We start from the raw sequence: 14,478 nt of genomic DNA on the forward strand, positions 1-14,478 counted from the left end.
GCTCCCATTGGTTGTACACTCAGTAGCTCCTCCCAATTGAGGAAGTGTGAGGACTAGCGAGGGAAAACTTTATGCGCGGCTTGGCATTAATGATCAAAATATGTTATGTAAACAGTCTAAATCACACGCTTACCCATGTGATTGGATAACCATTATGGTAATGTTCGATGGGACGAGCTTTAAACTCAACCGGAAAATCGGCAAGTACATGTAATTCAACAGAACAGTTGTTATGGTGTAGTTTTGCGAATATTGGAGCCCACGAAGGCACAAAAAACATGTTGAGCATCAGTAATCTCTCCTTCTGTCAAAACTGTCTTCATGGTTTTAACTACTGAAAGAAATATGCCGCGGAATGACAGAAATTTGAAAAATTATCACGGCATGCACACATGCGCATTGGCAACAATGTAACTAGCGATATAAGCTGTTGGCGCCGGCGCGAGACTGAGAGTCTGCCTGCCTGGTCACAGTCATTCTGCACGACTACCGGGTAAGAGAAAGGGCTGTGTCTAGTCACTGCTGACTAGTTACCCCTTTGAATGCATAATATGCTGTCTGCTTTTGTTATTAATAAGTAGTTACCTCATTCTTTAGTATTGTATACGCGTTTGTTTCACACACACGCCTGATGTCAAAATAATTTGGAACTTAAATTCCAACTAAATTTGGTAGCAACCAGCTAGCTAGCATTTGGATTGGTGAAGTTCGGCCTGTCGTCTGTATTTGGCCAATAACTGCATTTGTACAGCAAAGCAGGTAATATGCAATAGTTGATGTTTGTTGGAAGAACCTCAAAATGCGTGGATGTGATCCTTAAACCATATATTAAAAAATATAGAATGGAGTTGAAGTCAAATGGTTGGTCTTTCTCCAAACGTATGTTCATGAGACTAACTTTTTATCTCATGGTATTTCTGTAAGTGAATGTTTATAACATACGGGAATTGAAGATGGGAATACTTCCAAATACTTACATTGCTGTTTGCTTTACGTGGATTGAATGTGTCCTTGCAGTTCGAGTTGCATGACCCGCTTCTGGAAATTTGGCGCGTCCATGTAGATTCTACTCCTCAAATTCATGATCTTATCGAATTTCTCAGCGCGCCAAAGGAGTACTTAATTTATAAAGTACATTTTGGAAGTGCTGAATACGGTTTTGCATCTTTGAACTGCAGAATACGTGCATTTTGCCGTCATTTTGTACACTACTACATTCGAGGAACAGGAAACTAGCTTGAATGTCCCCATTGTTGCGAGCTAGGGAAAGAACAGCAAGCTTACCGCCTTGAGTTCAAGTGCACAAGTTTGGGCATTCACATCAGTCTTGTGCTTGACTATTTTAGGAATATCAAGGGCGACGACTCACTTTCCAAGAAACAATGACAAGACGAAGGTAAGCCTGTGCTAACATATTTAAAGTTAAAATTAGCTGTGAGGTTAGATGCGCGTTTTGCATATGATTTTATGCCCCCTGTGGTTGGTTTACTAAAATATTATATCTTCGTATGTTGCAGCGGTCGCCTTCAATCCAAATCCGAATGCGTGACGCCACAGTCCAGGAAAATGACAAAAGCGAAAAGAGAGGTTTGTGTTCATGATTGACAGCGTAATAATATTGGGTAATGTTATTGTTTATTAGTTAATTGGTAGTAACCACTGTGTTTGTTTTGCAGCAGTGTTACAAAAAGAAAACACCGTCGTCCAAGAAAGTGACTGGTGACGTGCAGGTAAGGGAATCCTTTTATGAGACCTCACCCAAACCTTCTTTGTCATAAAACTTCATATTATGCTTGACCACTCTGTTATGGGAGGCCATTTTGCTCGCAGCACGTAGCTCAGTGGTCGAGCCTCGTGTAGCCTGCCTACCTGATGAATGGTTAGAAATGGTTAACCACTTTCTGTTAGCAACCTAGTCTTTATTGTTGTGCAATGCAGCCTGGTAGGGTTGCACATGGAAAATGTCTATTTTTCATCATTGTAATTTGCTTGTAATGAAGCATGCATTCTTCCAGTGAAGTGTGGTAATGTATTCTCCCTTGCCCATGTCAGAATCCAAGGGCAGAAGAGGAGACGTACAGTGACAGTCCAATGATTGGGATGGAAACGTTGGACAAACTTGTATTGCCTTCGCCTCTCCCCACCCTCAGGTTGGTGTTGGCGTTCATATGATGCACTAGAACTAACTATACTTCATGATTGAGTGGACAGAAGGCATACTGCAGTATAGTAGTATAGTATACTGTATTAGGTGCAGCGTTTGGAGCTTGTGCATAGTACAATTTCTGAGTGACTTTATTGTGCTTGTGTACATTACAACTGTACACTACATGCGATCCTGTTTGTGAGAGTGTTTGAGACAGATAATTGGCATTGGACCATTTACTGTAGGCCCTATGTCATTATGTCAGGTTGTTGTTTTCATCAATATAATGGAACTGTAATAGTCAGCCCAGTGAGCGTCTTATTCTTCTTCTCCACCTCTGCTACGTTAGTTGGGGTTGCTCGGAGGACGTGTGGGTGAAAATGCTGGCCAAAGACCTGAAGTACCAGCATGACAAGAGCCTGACCGCGAGGCACCCGGAGATCCAGCCCAAGATGAGGGCCATCCTGCTGGACTGGCTTCTGGAGGTGAGGCTCCTCTCGCCTGGGCTGGGTTGGGGAGAGGAGGGGCAGGCAGAAACTATCCCGCTTCTTACAAATGAGACTTGACTCTCTCTCTCTCTCTCTCTCTCTCTCTCTCTCTATTTTTTTTTTCGCTCTCTCTCTCTTCTGGATGTCAGAAACTAAACTGACAATTACCAATGACCTTCTCTGTGTATGTGGGTGTCCGCACCCCCCACAGGTGTTGCGTTATATTCCCTCCCACGTCACATTGCATGTGTCTGTGTCATCCCTCCCACCTCCCGGGTGTTGTGCTGTATTCACGTCAACGTTATGTTGGCGTGCATGTGTGTGTGTACCCAGGTGTTGCATTGTATTCACTCGCATGTCTCGTGTGTTTGTATGTATGTGTGTGTGTGTGTGTCCGTCCCCCAGGTGTGCGAGGCCTACCTGCTCCACCGGCAGACCTTCTACCTGGCGCAGGACTTCTTCGACCGCTACATGCTGACGCAGGCCGGCGTGGACAAGAACCGCCTGCAGCTGACGGGCCTCACCGCACTCTTCATCGCCTGCAAGATAGAGGTACACAGGGCCCTAGATGAACATTTTTCACCACCAGCCAAAATGGCTGGATGAAGTCTTACTAGCCAAACACAGACTCATTAATGGGACAAAGTTGTTCGTAAGTTGGTCTTCTCTTTCAGCCTAAATGAATTTTCACCAGCATTTGGCCATTTGGCTGGTGTTCATTTAGAGCAGGGGTCCCCAAACTTTTTTCTCTGGGGGCCACATTATCGTTCCTGACTGTGATCAGGGGCCGGAATCAATCATGTGGACTGTGTACTACGCCACTGCCTGTTATAGCCATAAGTTACAGTACAAAATAGTTCATCATTACAAGTGATTTGCAAAAGAAGTGAGTACTTCACATGTTTTTCAATTTGAAATACCACAGGTATTCCTTTTCGTTTCTAATAACCATGTAAAAATAGCAAGGACAAGTTAGAAAAATATGGTGATTGACAGTTGATGAGTGAATAGAAATGGTAGGCCTATTTATATTACAGTGAGATGAGAAACTATCAAGACAAGAAACTTCTGGTTATTCACACTACGTAGTTTAGTGAAAATTAAACTGTAGGAAGGCCTGTTGATTAAAAAAAAATATTTAAAAAGTATATTTTATCATTATTTTTTTTCTGTGAGGTGGAGGGCCAGTCAAAGGGGCATGGCGGGCCGCATCCGGCCCCCGGGCCTTAGTTTGGGGACCCATGATTTAGAGTCCTGGAGGTACAGTAGACGCGCTCAGGAATCTCAAACACGCTCACACATGGCATACACACATACATAGCTCACATACAGTATGAAAAAGCAGTCTTATGAGGGAGTTGAGCTGATTGGATGTTTGGGGTGTCGTGCTCAAAAGCAACTGCCTGCCAGAAAACGACTGACTTCATGGAATAGCACCCTATAACTCTGGACTACAGAGGGTCAGCTGCATCAAATTCACTGTACATGCACCTGGCATCCTCCACTGTCACCTCAGAAATGTTGGTGAGTATTGCCCTTTGCAAACCTGACTTACAGGGGCCAGTCACATTCTTGCAACCGCTAAGTTACAAGGTGTTGCAAGAATGTGACCGTCCCCTGTAAGTCAGGATCGCAAAGGGCAATACTCTCTACAGGGGGGCAGTCTATGAAGTCAATCGTTTTCTGGCAGGCAGTCGCTTTTGAGCACGACAGGGGCCTTAGGTATTGGTATTGAGTGGAATTGGGAAAATAACCTGGTAGCATGATTGCAGTGTTTATCCTGTGCAAGATAGAGGTACAGTAGACATGCTGAGGAATGTCATAACTTGCCCCCTTCCAACGTGTGATAATTAGCTCATACCTGCCAAGTTTTCCCCCAGCACTTAACAGCTAAGGTGGCTGCCTTGACTAGATTCCCTGAAGATCTAGATCATGACATTACATTACATTTAGCTGACGCTTTTTATCCAAAGCGACTTAGAGTTATTTGTTATAGTCCCTGGAGCAGTGGGGGTTAGGTGCCTTGCCCAAAGCCACCTCAGTCGAGGAGTGTGGTAGGGAGTGGAAGGGTGGGATTCGAACCAGAGACCCACTGATCTGAAGTCCATGTAGTCAGTGTCCTTAACCATTAGGCCTCCGCTGCCCCACAATCATCTACCTTGATCCGCTTGATCCCCCGAAAAGACTTTTTATTGAGCATTGATTGTTAATTTCTTTAGTATGCAAAGTTGCTCAGCCAAAAATTGTGCACGTTTTTTTTATAGTGTTTTTTTTCTTATCATATATTATATGAAAACTGCAGAACATAGCCTTTCCTATGATGACAGTCATATGTCTTTGACACTGGCTAGCCCCCCACCCCCTTGACTAACATATGCAGGAAACGATGCCAGGGCATGAGTTGAGTTTTGATGGTTGCAGTACTCTCACGTCTCACCTGACCTTATTTAGCCTCTACTGAGGTGTTCTCTGCTGCCAAAGGGAGGGGTGCTGTTGCAGATGTGGTGTCAGTGTGATGTGAAAGAAGTGGCATTCGATATTGCTTACCAGTGCACTTCTTGTTCCTCTCCACTGTACTTGTGGTGAAAATGGCACAATTTGGGAAGGAAACTCACAAAGAGGACTTATATAACAAGGGCTGAACAGCAACAAGTTCACGTTTACTGACTTGATTGCCTTTCTTTATCAGTCTGGTCACTCTGCCCAACAGTAGAGTTTCTGAGTTTGTACGAGAGAGAGAGAGAGAGAGAGAGAGAGAGAGAGAGAGAGAGAGAGAGAGAGTTCAAACTCAGTGCACCCCATGCACATAGTACACACTCACACCTCTTTAATGTTAAGCCCCTTTTACCTTTTTCAGGAAATCAATCCCCCCAAGTTGATGGAGTTGGCCTACGTGGCGGATGGGGCCTGTTACGAGGAGGAGATCTTGCAGATGGAGCTCATTATGCTGAAGGTACAGTACACTTCTTTCATCATACAGTACGTGTGAGTTTTTCCAACCTCAAAAATGCATGTGTGAAACTATTGTCACCATACTGCAGAAGACGTCATGACGGTGCAATTATTAGTAGTTGATTATTGGTTTCTTAACTGATAAACTAACTTTGCATAGTATTTATTGCTTCTTTAATTGATAACTGATTAATTAACTTTGCATAGCATACGTTAGGAACTTGAATTCCCTTTATTTTGCATACTAATATTGAAGCAGAATATAAGTGCAAGTATGAGGTTGATATTGAGTAACTTTTTACATTAACCCCTTAATGCGCGCCGTACCTCCAGTGGCACGCTGTAATAGTCATTGAAATGTACCTACCATAGCACTACAATACTATGACACAACACAGGCCCTTTAGTAATGCACCACGACTTGGTCATTACCATACTTGTAACAACAAATATATAAAGCCGTGTCTTAAGGGGTTAATACAGCATATAGGATTTTTTGAATCAGTGACCAACATGGTAGCTTGGCACAAAATGGAGCAGCATCTTTACAGATATAGCTTGCAATATCATATTGGTAACGAATGAATTAGTGGATATGAAATATTCAGTACTGTTGCTTTATCTAAACCCAGGCGTTAAACTGGGACCTGTGCCCCGAGACGGTCATCTCCTGGATGAAGCTCTACCTCCAGATGGCCTCTCTGTATGATCACACCAACCTCCTCCTCCCACAGTTCTCCAGAGAAACCTACATCCAGATCACGCAGGTAGAGATGCAATGATGACACAGCCATGTTCATCGAGATACATTTATAACCATATACACTACACTCGCACAGTATTGCATTACATTTAGCAGACACTTTGCTCCTGATTAATGCAACCACTTTGTGCAGAGCCTCTGTTTATAACTTTATTATCACCGAAATAGTAATGACCAAGTCTTAATCTGTTACTTCGGGCTCTCAGTAATGTCATAGCAACGTTACGATGTAGTTGAGTCTTGAAATGCTGAAAATGAGCCCGTGGTTCCATTTGTACAAAGAGGTTACAAAAACAAGATATAAACAAACTGCAGATGTGTCCAAGAAATGCAGAGTACTCAGGCACAACAACACTCACATAAATGTTTTCACAATGGCTCCGAAATTCATGTGTAGCTGCAGTCTGTACCAGTGGTGTAGTCTACTTTTTTGTGGTGGGTATACTGTATATTTGAGCATTTTTTTGAGGTGGCTATACTGTAAATATTTGTACTATTCTAAATAATGGATCAATCAATTGTAGGTGGGTATATTGAAATCCCTGAAATTTTAATGTATGTATACTGTGTATACCTGCGTTTTACATAGACTACACCGGTCTGTACTGGAACATCAGTCCACTCCCCTCAGCTGCTGTTGAGTGAAAAACAAGCCATGTCATATCTTGTCCATGAAGCACACGCCTCTGCATTTGTCAAGCGACATTTCATAACATTTGCAAATGAACTGTCTTGTTTGGCACTGTGTCAACTCAAGCATGCCTGCCATCTTAACCAGCCCAGCAGGGAAATAGTGCCAATATCTGTCATACATGTGATTTCCTGATTCTTTGTTGGTGTGGTGTGGTCATTGAGAGTAAATAGAATGGAGGCCAAAATTCTATTTCATTGTTGAAGCCAAGTTGGAGCCAAGGTTGGACCCAAAAAGACCAAAAAATGGCCAAATCCCATTCATTCCTATGAGAGACATAAAACCCTGTATCTCCCTTAAATGCCACTCCAGGGGGATCATTTTTCGCTCAACTAGTAGGTCCCCTTGCTCTCCAACTTACCAGGGTGGTGATTTTTTGTGGTGATGTTTTATTTTAGAGAGATATTAAAAGTTAAATTGACCAATGAGCATCAGAACATGGTTTGATTGACCGTTAGAAGTCTTGTTGTTGTCCAATCAGCACCTGCGTTTGGCGTTGCTAAGGTGGAATGTAAGTTGGAATGTTCCCAAATCTGGCTTCAAAGCGTTGAATGGCAAATAGCGTTGATTTGGCGTCCATTCTATTTACTGTCAATGGGTGTGGTGTACTGTCAGAGTGTAGTGGAAAGTGCCCACATCCAGCAGAAAAGCATCAGCAGGTGCCAAATAAAAAAACTGTCACATATAGGAGCGGGAAAGGATCTGCACACAGTTTGCAAAAGACTTAATGTATTATAAATTAAGTCTTTTTGCAAGCAGTGTCTAGATCCTTTCCCGCTCCTACATTTGATTTGATTTTGGCAATTTTTACTCTGCCAGTCACAGCCCTGATCTAATGTTGTCAATGCTAATTAAGCCACTATTCAAAATGGCTTGAGGTGAAGTACCGATATTTAAAATGAATGGTCTCTCTCTTCTCCATGTTTCTGTTCCCAGCTCCTGGACCTGTGTATTCTGGATGTGAATGCTCTGGACTTCCAGTACGGGCTACTCGCTGCTGCTGCACTTAGTCACTTTACCTCCGTGGAGGTCGTTCTCAAGGTCACAGGTGAGGGACAGTCCTGGTCCATGTTCCCTGAGGGAATAAATTATTTTAGAGCAGGGGTGTCAAATTCAAATTCACGGACCGAAATCAAAACCTGGGACAAATTTGCGGGCTGAACTTTTGCATACATTGTCATTTAATGTACATTTCACTAGCACATTCCTATCATATGGTGCTTCAAAAGTGTCTGCAGTCTAAAGCTCAGTCAGATTTACTTTTGACACACATTTTGTTTTCAAGTCTCATTAGGTGGGCCAAGTGTAATACACATTTAAAATGAAATTGCAGGCCACATACACTAGTAGCGACACAGTGCGCCAGATTTGGCCCCCAGGCCTTGACATGCCTGGTTTAGGGTGTTTTCACACACTTAGTCCCTTTCAACACGTAAAACAAACTCTGACCGATGGCTCAGCATTTTTTGTGCACGTGAAACTAGACCCCTCTGAAACAGTACTGTTCACTAAAAAAACAGACCAGTGGTACAGACCAGAAAGACAACACAATGTGAACACAAAAAATAACTCTGTTCTTTTTCTGCTGGTTCACATTTTGGTCCACTACAGTTCTGAGTATGGTTCGGTTTAAGGGTACTATATGAATGTTTCTCCACCCAAGACCCGTGCGCATGCAGTTGTCTTACCGTGCGCAAAATCGACGTAAAATACGCATGACAATGTGTTCATGCACACGTATGCAGCAAGCATATCCCGGGTCTTAGATATGTATTTTGTTTGCTGTGTATCTCAGCAAAGGGCCTTTGAGGGCACGGTGGAATGTGGCTGCTACATGATTCTGGTGCAGTGGTCCATGTTAACTGATGTGGCCAACATGGCTCTTGTGGGGTTTATTCCCAGAATCAGGCCCAGTGAGTGTGTGCGACATACAGTATGTGTTGAATTCCCAGTCAATGACATTCGTTATGGGAAAGTTACAAATTAATAACCTGGTAAGCTAGTGGTGTTGGTAGTGAAGGTTGGGCTGGCAAAATAATTTCCACTTAACTTCCAGACAGAAGCTTACACAACCCTTCCAGTCTTGGTTTGCCTCAAGTTAAACCCAGAATAGGTTAGAATTTGTCTGCATGTTTGCTCAACACCAATCGTGTGTACCGTACGTATGTGTTCAGGTCTGACCTGGGAGAAGCTGCTACCGTGTGTGAACTGGATGGCACCGTACGCCGAGACAGTGGCGGGCTACATGAGCGTGCCCCTCAAGCAGTTTGAGACCGTGTCTGAGGAGGACTGGCACAACATCCAGACACACACCACATACCTGACCATGCTGGTGAGTGCTGACATTGACATAAATATACGGATACACGGTATATACCAGGGGTTGGACAAAATAACTGAGGCACCTGTCATTTTAGTGTGGAAAGTTTCATGACTCAAGTGGACCAGCCTGTTGGCCAATCTTCATTAATTGCACATTGCACCAGAAAAGTGAAGTGTGAAGGTTCAATTAGTAGGGTATAAGTGTGGTGTCTCAGGCATATGCCTGATGAAGATCCAGGGTGATCGAAACGTTGCTTTTTAAATAATAAAGTTTATTTTTATGTTTTAGCGTATCGGCAGTGTGCAGACCTACCTTTTTCAACTCTCTGACTTTTTTGTTTGGCACCTGCAACAAGTGTTTTTGGATGTGCACTGCGCACCCTACCCAAAACTAAATTGCTAATAAATGCCCTGTTTGATGGTTATTTCAGGACCAGGCCCACCAGAGGCAGTTTGAGAGCTCCTTTGTTCCCCTCACCCCACCCGGCAGCTCAGAGAAGAATGCATCATCTCCGTGAAAATATGACATGCTACATTCTGTCGCCTTCTCTAAGGCCATGCTCGCTAAGACTTCTGGGAAACGGTGTCGCTGTTCTGTGACGAAAACAGAAGCTCTTGACCTGGGGTGCGTTTCTCGACAGTGTTGTTGCTAAACAGTTAGCAACTTAGTAGGTTGCCTATGAGAATTGCATTGCAAACAAGTAAGTTGCTGACTTAGTTGCTAACTTGGTTAGCAATGGCGCTTTTGAGAAACGGGGTCCTGAACTCCCTGGAAACCACTTGACCTGTAAGAACTTTTCTGTGGGAAAGTTATGTTTAAATCAGTATGGGAACTGCCTGTAGTTTTCATGTTACGATTGTGTGCTAGCCTAGCATAAATTATTTCAGTCACAGTTTCTCCATCGGGATGGGAAAGTGATGCTGATTATCTGTAAGAGATGTACAGGTACTGAACTATGAGTTTCTGATGTGATCTGAAGTATTGGTGGATGAATACCACTAACAATTTCAACTTAAATGTGTTATCTGGACCAGCGGGTTGTCTTAAGAATGTTTTTTGTTTTGTTTTTGTTCTGTTCTACATCATATGTTGGCTGCATTTTGTACATGTTGTGAACAATGTAAATGTTGAATAGTCATGAATTGCATTGATGTACTTTAAATAGCAATTAATTCAACCCTTTCTTTTGACACCCCAACCGCCAAGGTTTTCTTACATGAAAATAAGTCAGTTCTAAAGCTATAGAAGTGAACTCTGGGAAAATAGACTACCATATGAATTGTAAATATGTAAAAATATAAGTTCATTAAATTGTGGAATCAATTGCTGTATTTATATATAAAAAAGTTTATTTTCTCATGCAAAGTGAGAAATAAAAAAAATGGTGCTATTGTACAAAATGTTTTGTTTGTTTTTGTGGTCGTAATCTAGAAGTAGAGCTTGGCCATGGCTTGTAGGAATTTCTTCTTCCTCTTTTGGGCTGCGAGCTGCAGAACGTCCTCAGGATTGCTGGCATTGAGCTCCGTCTGGCCGATCGCTTTGATCTGTCAAGAAACACACACATGTAGTCCTCACTGAAGTGAACAAATAATAATAATAAAAAACAAGTCTAAACCTTTGGGGTGATCAAGCCTTTAAATTAACACTGGCGAAAGGCTGGAGGAAGTTCAGATTTGTTCTTTGAAAAGAAAACTTAAAAGCCAGTTTGATTGGTGGTAAGCATATTTGGCTAAGTCTACAGTACATCTACAAGCCATATTGGCTGGTGATGGAAAAAAGTTCAGTGCCCTGCGTGTAATAGTAACCTTCTGATAGAGAGAATAGCAACCTTTAATGTACTGCATTACTCAGACTTTTGGCAATGTTATCATGATGTAGTTTAGAGCTTTTACAGTGAACGGTGAATAGAATGATGCTAATATCATCTGCATGAAAGCTATGATTACTACTGGCTACAGAATGCTCATTCAACTTGAGAATTGATGATTAGCACTACACTGTGCAAAGAGCAGGAGAATATGCACATCTACCGTACAACAGTTAAAGTCAAGTTATGAATCTTTTTTTTTTTTTTAAGTCATGACAAGGTCAGTGGGTTGTGTCTGTTTTGGAATGCTGGGAAGTGCAAAGTGTTACACCACAGGGCTGCAATTGAAGGCTGTGCGCTGGCTGGTGAGCATGTCTGTGAGAAACTGGGTAGAGCTAGCAGGAATGGAGTGCACCATAACGTCACAAATCACTGAGGGTGGTGATGGGACTCTTGAGTTTGGTGTTGGAGACGGCCAGGGCCGCTGATAGCTTTTGCTGGGCCCAGGACAATGTCATCTGAAAGGGCCCCTACCCAATGTAATACGGACCCAATTCTGGGCCCCCTATCTCCCAGGGCCTGGGACAACATACCCCTTAGTCCCCCCCCCCTTTCGGCGGGCCTGGAGACGCCACATGTAGCATTGACACTTACAGAGAAGACGCACGGGAGGGGGCAAAGGAGTCAGTTGCCCTGGGAGTGAAGGGGCCTAGAATTGGCTCCCCCATTACAATGTGTTGTGAAATATGTACTGAGTGAGTGGGAGGGTCCTTTCAGATAAAATTGTCCGGAGCTTGGCCAAAGCTGTCAGCAGCCCTGATTGCAAGAACTGCACGAGATGCAGTGTACTTACAGCTACTTGTCGTTTGTCAGACTCTCCCCTTTTCTGATGGATGTCTGGGTGTAGGTCAGTGAAGGAGAAACATTCTTTGGATTTAGGGGATAACCAAAATGTCAAATCAGTGTTTTTGTGAAGTCACCATGTAAATCAGGAGGCTTTCTGGGAATGTCTCTCGAGGTAGAAGCCCTTGAAGGTTATAGTACATGAAGGTCCTCTAATTATCATGAAAACCATGGTGGGAAAACATCATTAAAAAAACCCATCTCATTTGCAGTTGTTACAGGAAATATCACTGGGATTTGACAGCAACCCGCTACAGCTCCACACACAGACACTTTCTATATGCAACCTTGCTTCCTCCACTTGTGCTTGTGGCCTCGTACCAGGAAGTAATATGTCATGATGACATCACTGACAACAGCATTATATTTCAATATCTTGCAAAAGCTCAATTGTAAAGTCTTTTTCTCATTTGCAATTGGGATGGTGAATGAAAAACAGTCCTCCAAAAGTTGTTGTGGCTAGGCTGACAGCTGGGAAACTTTATTGTTTTCTCCACGGAGGAGGGGCCAGGAGGCGGGGCGAGGCCACAAGCACAAGTGGAGGAAGCAAGGTTGCATATTGGAATGCACTCACAGTTACCAACTACTGTATAGGTCATCACACAGTTATGACAATTAGAGGAAACCATCTGCTTTTCATTGAGAGAGTTACAAATAAAATGGTTCTAGAGTAGACGCTCAAAATGGCCACCATACCGTTGAATAACATGCTATCATTTCTCACTTTTATGGGGCAGCTAATTGTAATCCCACACTGGAAAAGGTCACCGGGGGGGGCAGACTTCTCTGTATGTTACATGAGAACTTAAAGACATGAACACCACTCACGAGCATCTCATGGTCGGAAGTTTTGTGATGTAGTTTCACAGACATCAAAACCAGAGTGTAAGTCATGACACCCATCAGTCTTCATTAGCACTTGACCTCTGACCCCTGAGTGCACTACTTAGCCCTGGCCAATTGGATTTCAGTGCTAAACTATGCATCAGCACAGAAGGATACGTGTGAGATACTCCAGGATGGTCACGTCCCAGAGGTAGTCATAGTAGGAGTCCATTCCATCGTGACTAGTAGTGAGGGAGAGGAGAGGGGAGGAAGAATTAAACAGAAGAAAGACAGACAACATCACTGTACAGTTGGCACTATGGGAATAGATGAGACAAACATTTAGCATTTTACAGCATTTTAACACCAGTAAGAGCAATATGTGTGGAGACTGAAAGTTCTTAAGCATTTTTGGCCTCCATAGAATATAATGTGGAATTTCGGAATCTTGCATTGCTGTAGAGCACAATTTTATAGAATCAAAAAATCAGAAACCACAACCACAAACTTCACTCAAAGTGCACTCAAAAAAATCCCAAAAGCACCCTATGGAGAGACCCAGAACCCTGGAAATGCACCCAGAGGTAAGACAATGAGTAGAACGAGGTGAGAGCTCTTACCTGCTCTGCTCCTGAAGGGCTTTGAAGGCAGTCATGTAGTCAACCTCCCTCAGGAACTGGCACAACACTGCCACCTGAGAGGAGAGGAGAGGACAGGGAAGAGGAGAGGACACAGGACAGAAGAGAACAGTAGAGTAGAGGAGAGGAGAGGAAAGGAGAGGAGGGGAGAGGACAGGACAGGACAGTAGAGGAGAGGAGATCAGAGAACAGCGAGGAGAGGAGAGAAGACAATATGAGAAGGGAAGAAAAGGCAGAGGAGGAACAGCAAGAGGATGACAATAAGACAAGAGGGAAGAAAAGTGAGGAAGTGAGGAGAGAGAAGGGGATGATGAGATTAAACATAAATTGGACTTTTTATTCTTTGGATTCATGATTAACTATTTAGACACAAGTTTAAAGAGTTTTAACAAAGTCAGTTTAGTCCTTTCACTCGGCGGCCATCTTGGCTACGCTTCCAGACTGACTATTTGGGATATTATTTCAGATTAGTCATGCGCGGAATTTCACGACATAAAGATTGCGTCGAGACGGTGAGATGATTGGATAAGTGACCGCGCAGCTCAGCAAGCAATTGGCTCTCGGTACCGGGCAGGTAGGAGGGACGCCGGCAAACGCCATGTTCGCGTAGCCAAATGCTCTCGAGCATTCCTATAGAAGGTTTTTTTAATGTTCCGTCTCGTATACAGACTGTCTCTGGTTTTAAGAGCTTACCTGAGTGTGGCAGTTCAGCAGAGAACAACACTTGATCATTCTCTTCAGAACCTGCAAAACAACAAGAAAAAAACAAAACCGTCAGAGAGAATAATCCATATACCGTACTTTTACATAGTATACTCCAGGACTTTTCAGGCTCATTTTGGATTCTCATTAAACACATCAATAGCACTTCTATCAATACCAACATCAATGAAAAGAGTCAATTGGTAGAGCCAGGATGCGATTTGTAGCGGGGGATGGGGT

General features: G+C 43.2%; 2 protein-coding genes across 2 annotated transcripts in view; one reads left to right on the forward strand and one right to left on the reverse strand.

Moving 5' to 3' along the window:
• The first annotated feature begins 468 nt into the window (after positions 1-468).
• Positions 469-10,172, forward strand: LOC134436352 (G1/S-specific cyclin-E2-like). Its single transcript, XM_063185510.1, has 12 exons — positions 469-493; positions 1,347-1,396; positions 1,518-1,587; positions 1,677-1,730; positions 2,053-2,150; positions 2,496-2,631; positions 3,040-3,186; positions 5,492-5,587; positions 6,219-6,353; positions 7,977-8,088; positions 9,215-9,372; positions 9,794-10,172. The coding sequence occupies exons 2-12, from the start codon at positions 1,383-1,385 to the stop codon at positions 9,878-9,880; spliced, it is 1,107 nt and encodes a 368-aa protein (XP_063041580.1). The 5' UTR covers positions 469-493; positions 1,347-1,382; the 3' UTR covers positions 9,881-10,172.
• A 514-nt stretch (positions 10,173-10,686) lies between these two features.
• ints8 (integrator complex subunit 8) overlaps positions 10,687-14,478 on the reverse strand; it is a 26,075-nt gene continuing 22,283 nt past the window's right edge. The window contains exons 24-28 of the mRNA XM_063185509.1: positions 14,230-14,280; positions 13,519-13,592; positions 13,076-13,140; positions 12,024-12,067; positions 10,687-10,907 (exon numbers count right to left, since the gene is read on the reverse strand). Of these exons, the coding sequence (XP_063041579.1) occupies positions 10,791-10,907; positions 12,024-12,067; positions 13,076-13,140; positions 13,519-13,592; positions 14,230-14,280 (351 nt within the window). The 3' untranslated portion in view covers positions 10,687-10,790. The remainder of the gene's footprint in view (positions 10,908-12,023; positions 12,068-13,075; positions 13,141-13,518; positions 13,593-14,229; positions 14,281-14,478) is intronic.

The sequence above is a fragment of the Engraulis encrasicolus genome, chromosome 20, assembly GCF_034702125.1.
Source record: "Engraulis encrasicolus isolate BLACKSEA-1 chromosome 20, IST_EnEncr_1.0, whole genome shotgun sequence".
In the NCBI taxonomy this organism is placed as follows: Eukaryota; Metazoa; Chordata; class Actinopteri; order Clupeiformes; family Engraulidae; genus Engraulis; species Engraulis encrasicolus.

Excerpts from the sequence above, each read along its gene's own strand:
- LOC134436352 (XM_063185510.1), top strand. Across the intron at positions 3,187-5,491 it reads TCATCGCCTGCAAGATAGAG|GAAATCAATCCCCCCAAGTT; the intron begins GTACACAGGGCC and ends TACCTTTTTCAG. Across the intron at positions 9,373-9,793 it reads CCACATACCTGACCATGCTG|GACCAGGCCCACCAGAGGCA; the intron begins GTGAGTGCTGAC and ends TGGTTATTTCAG.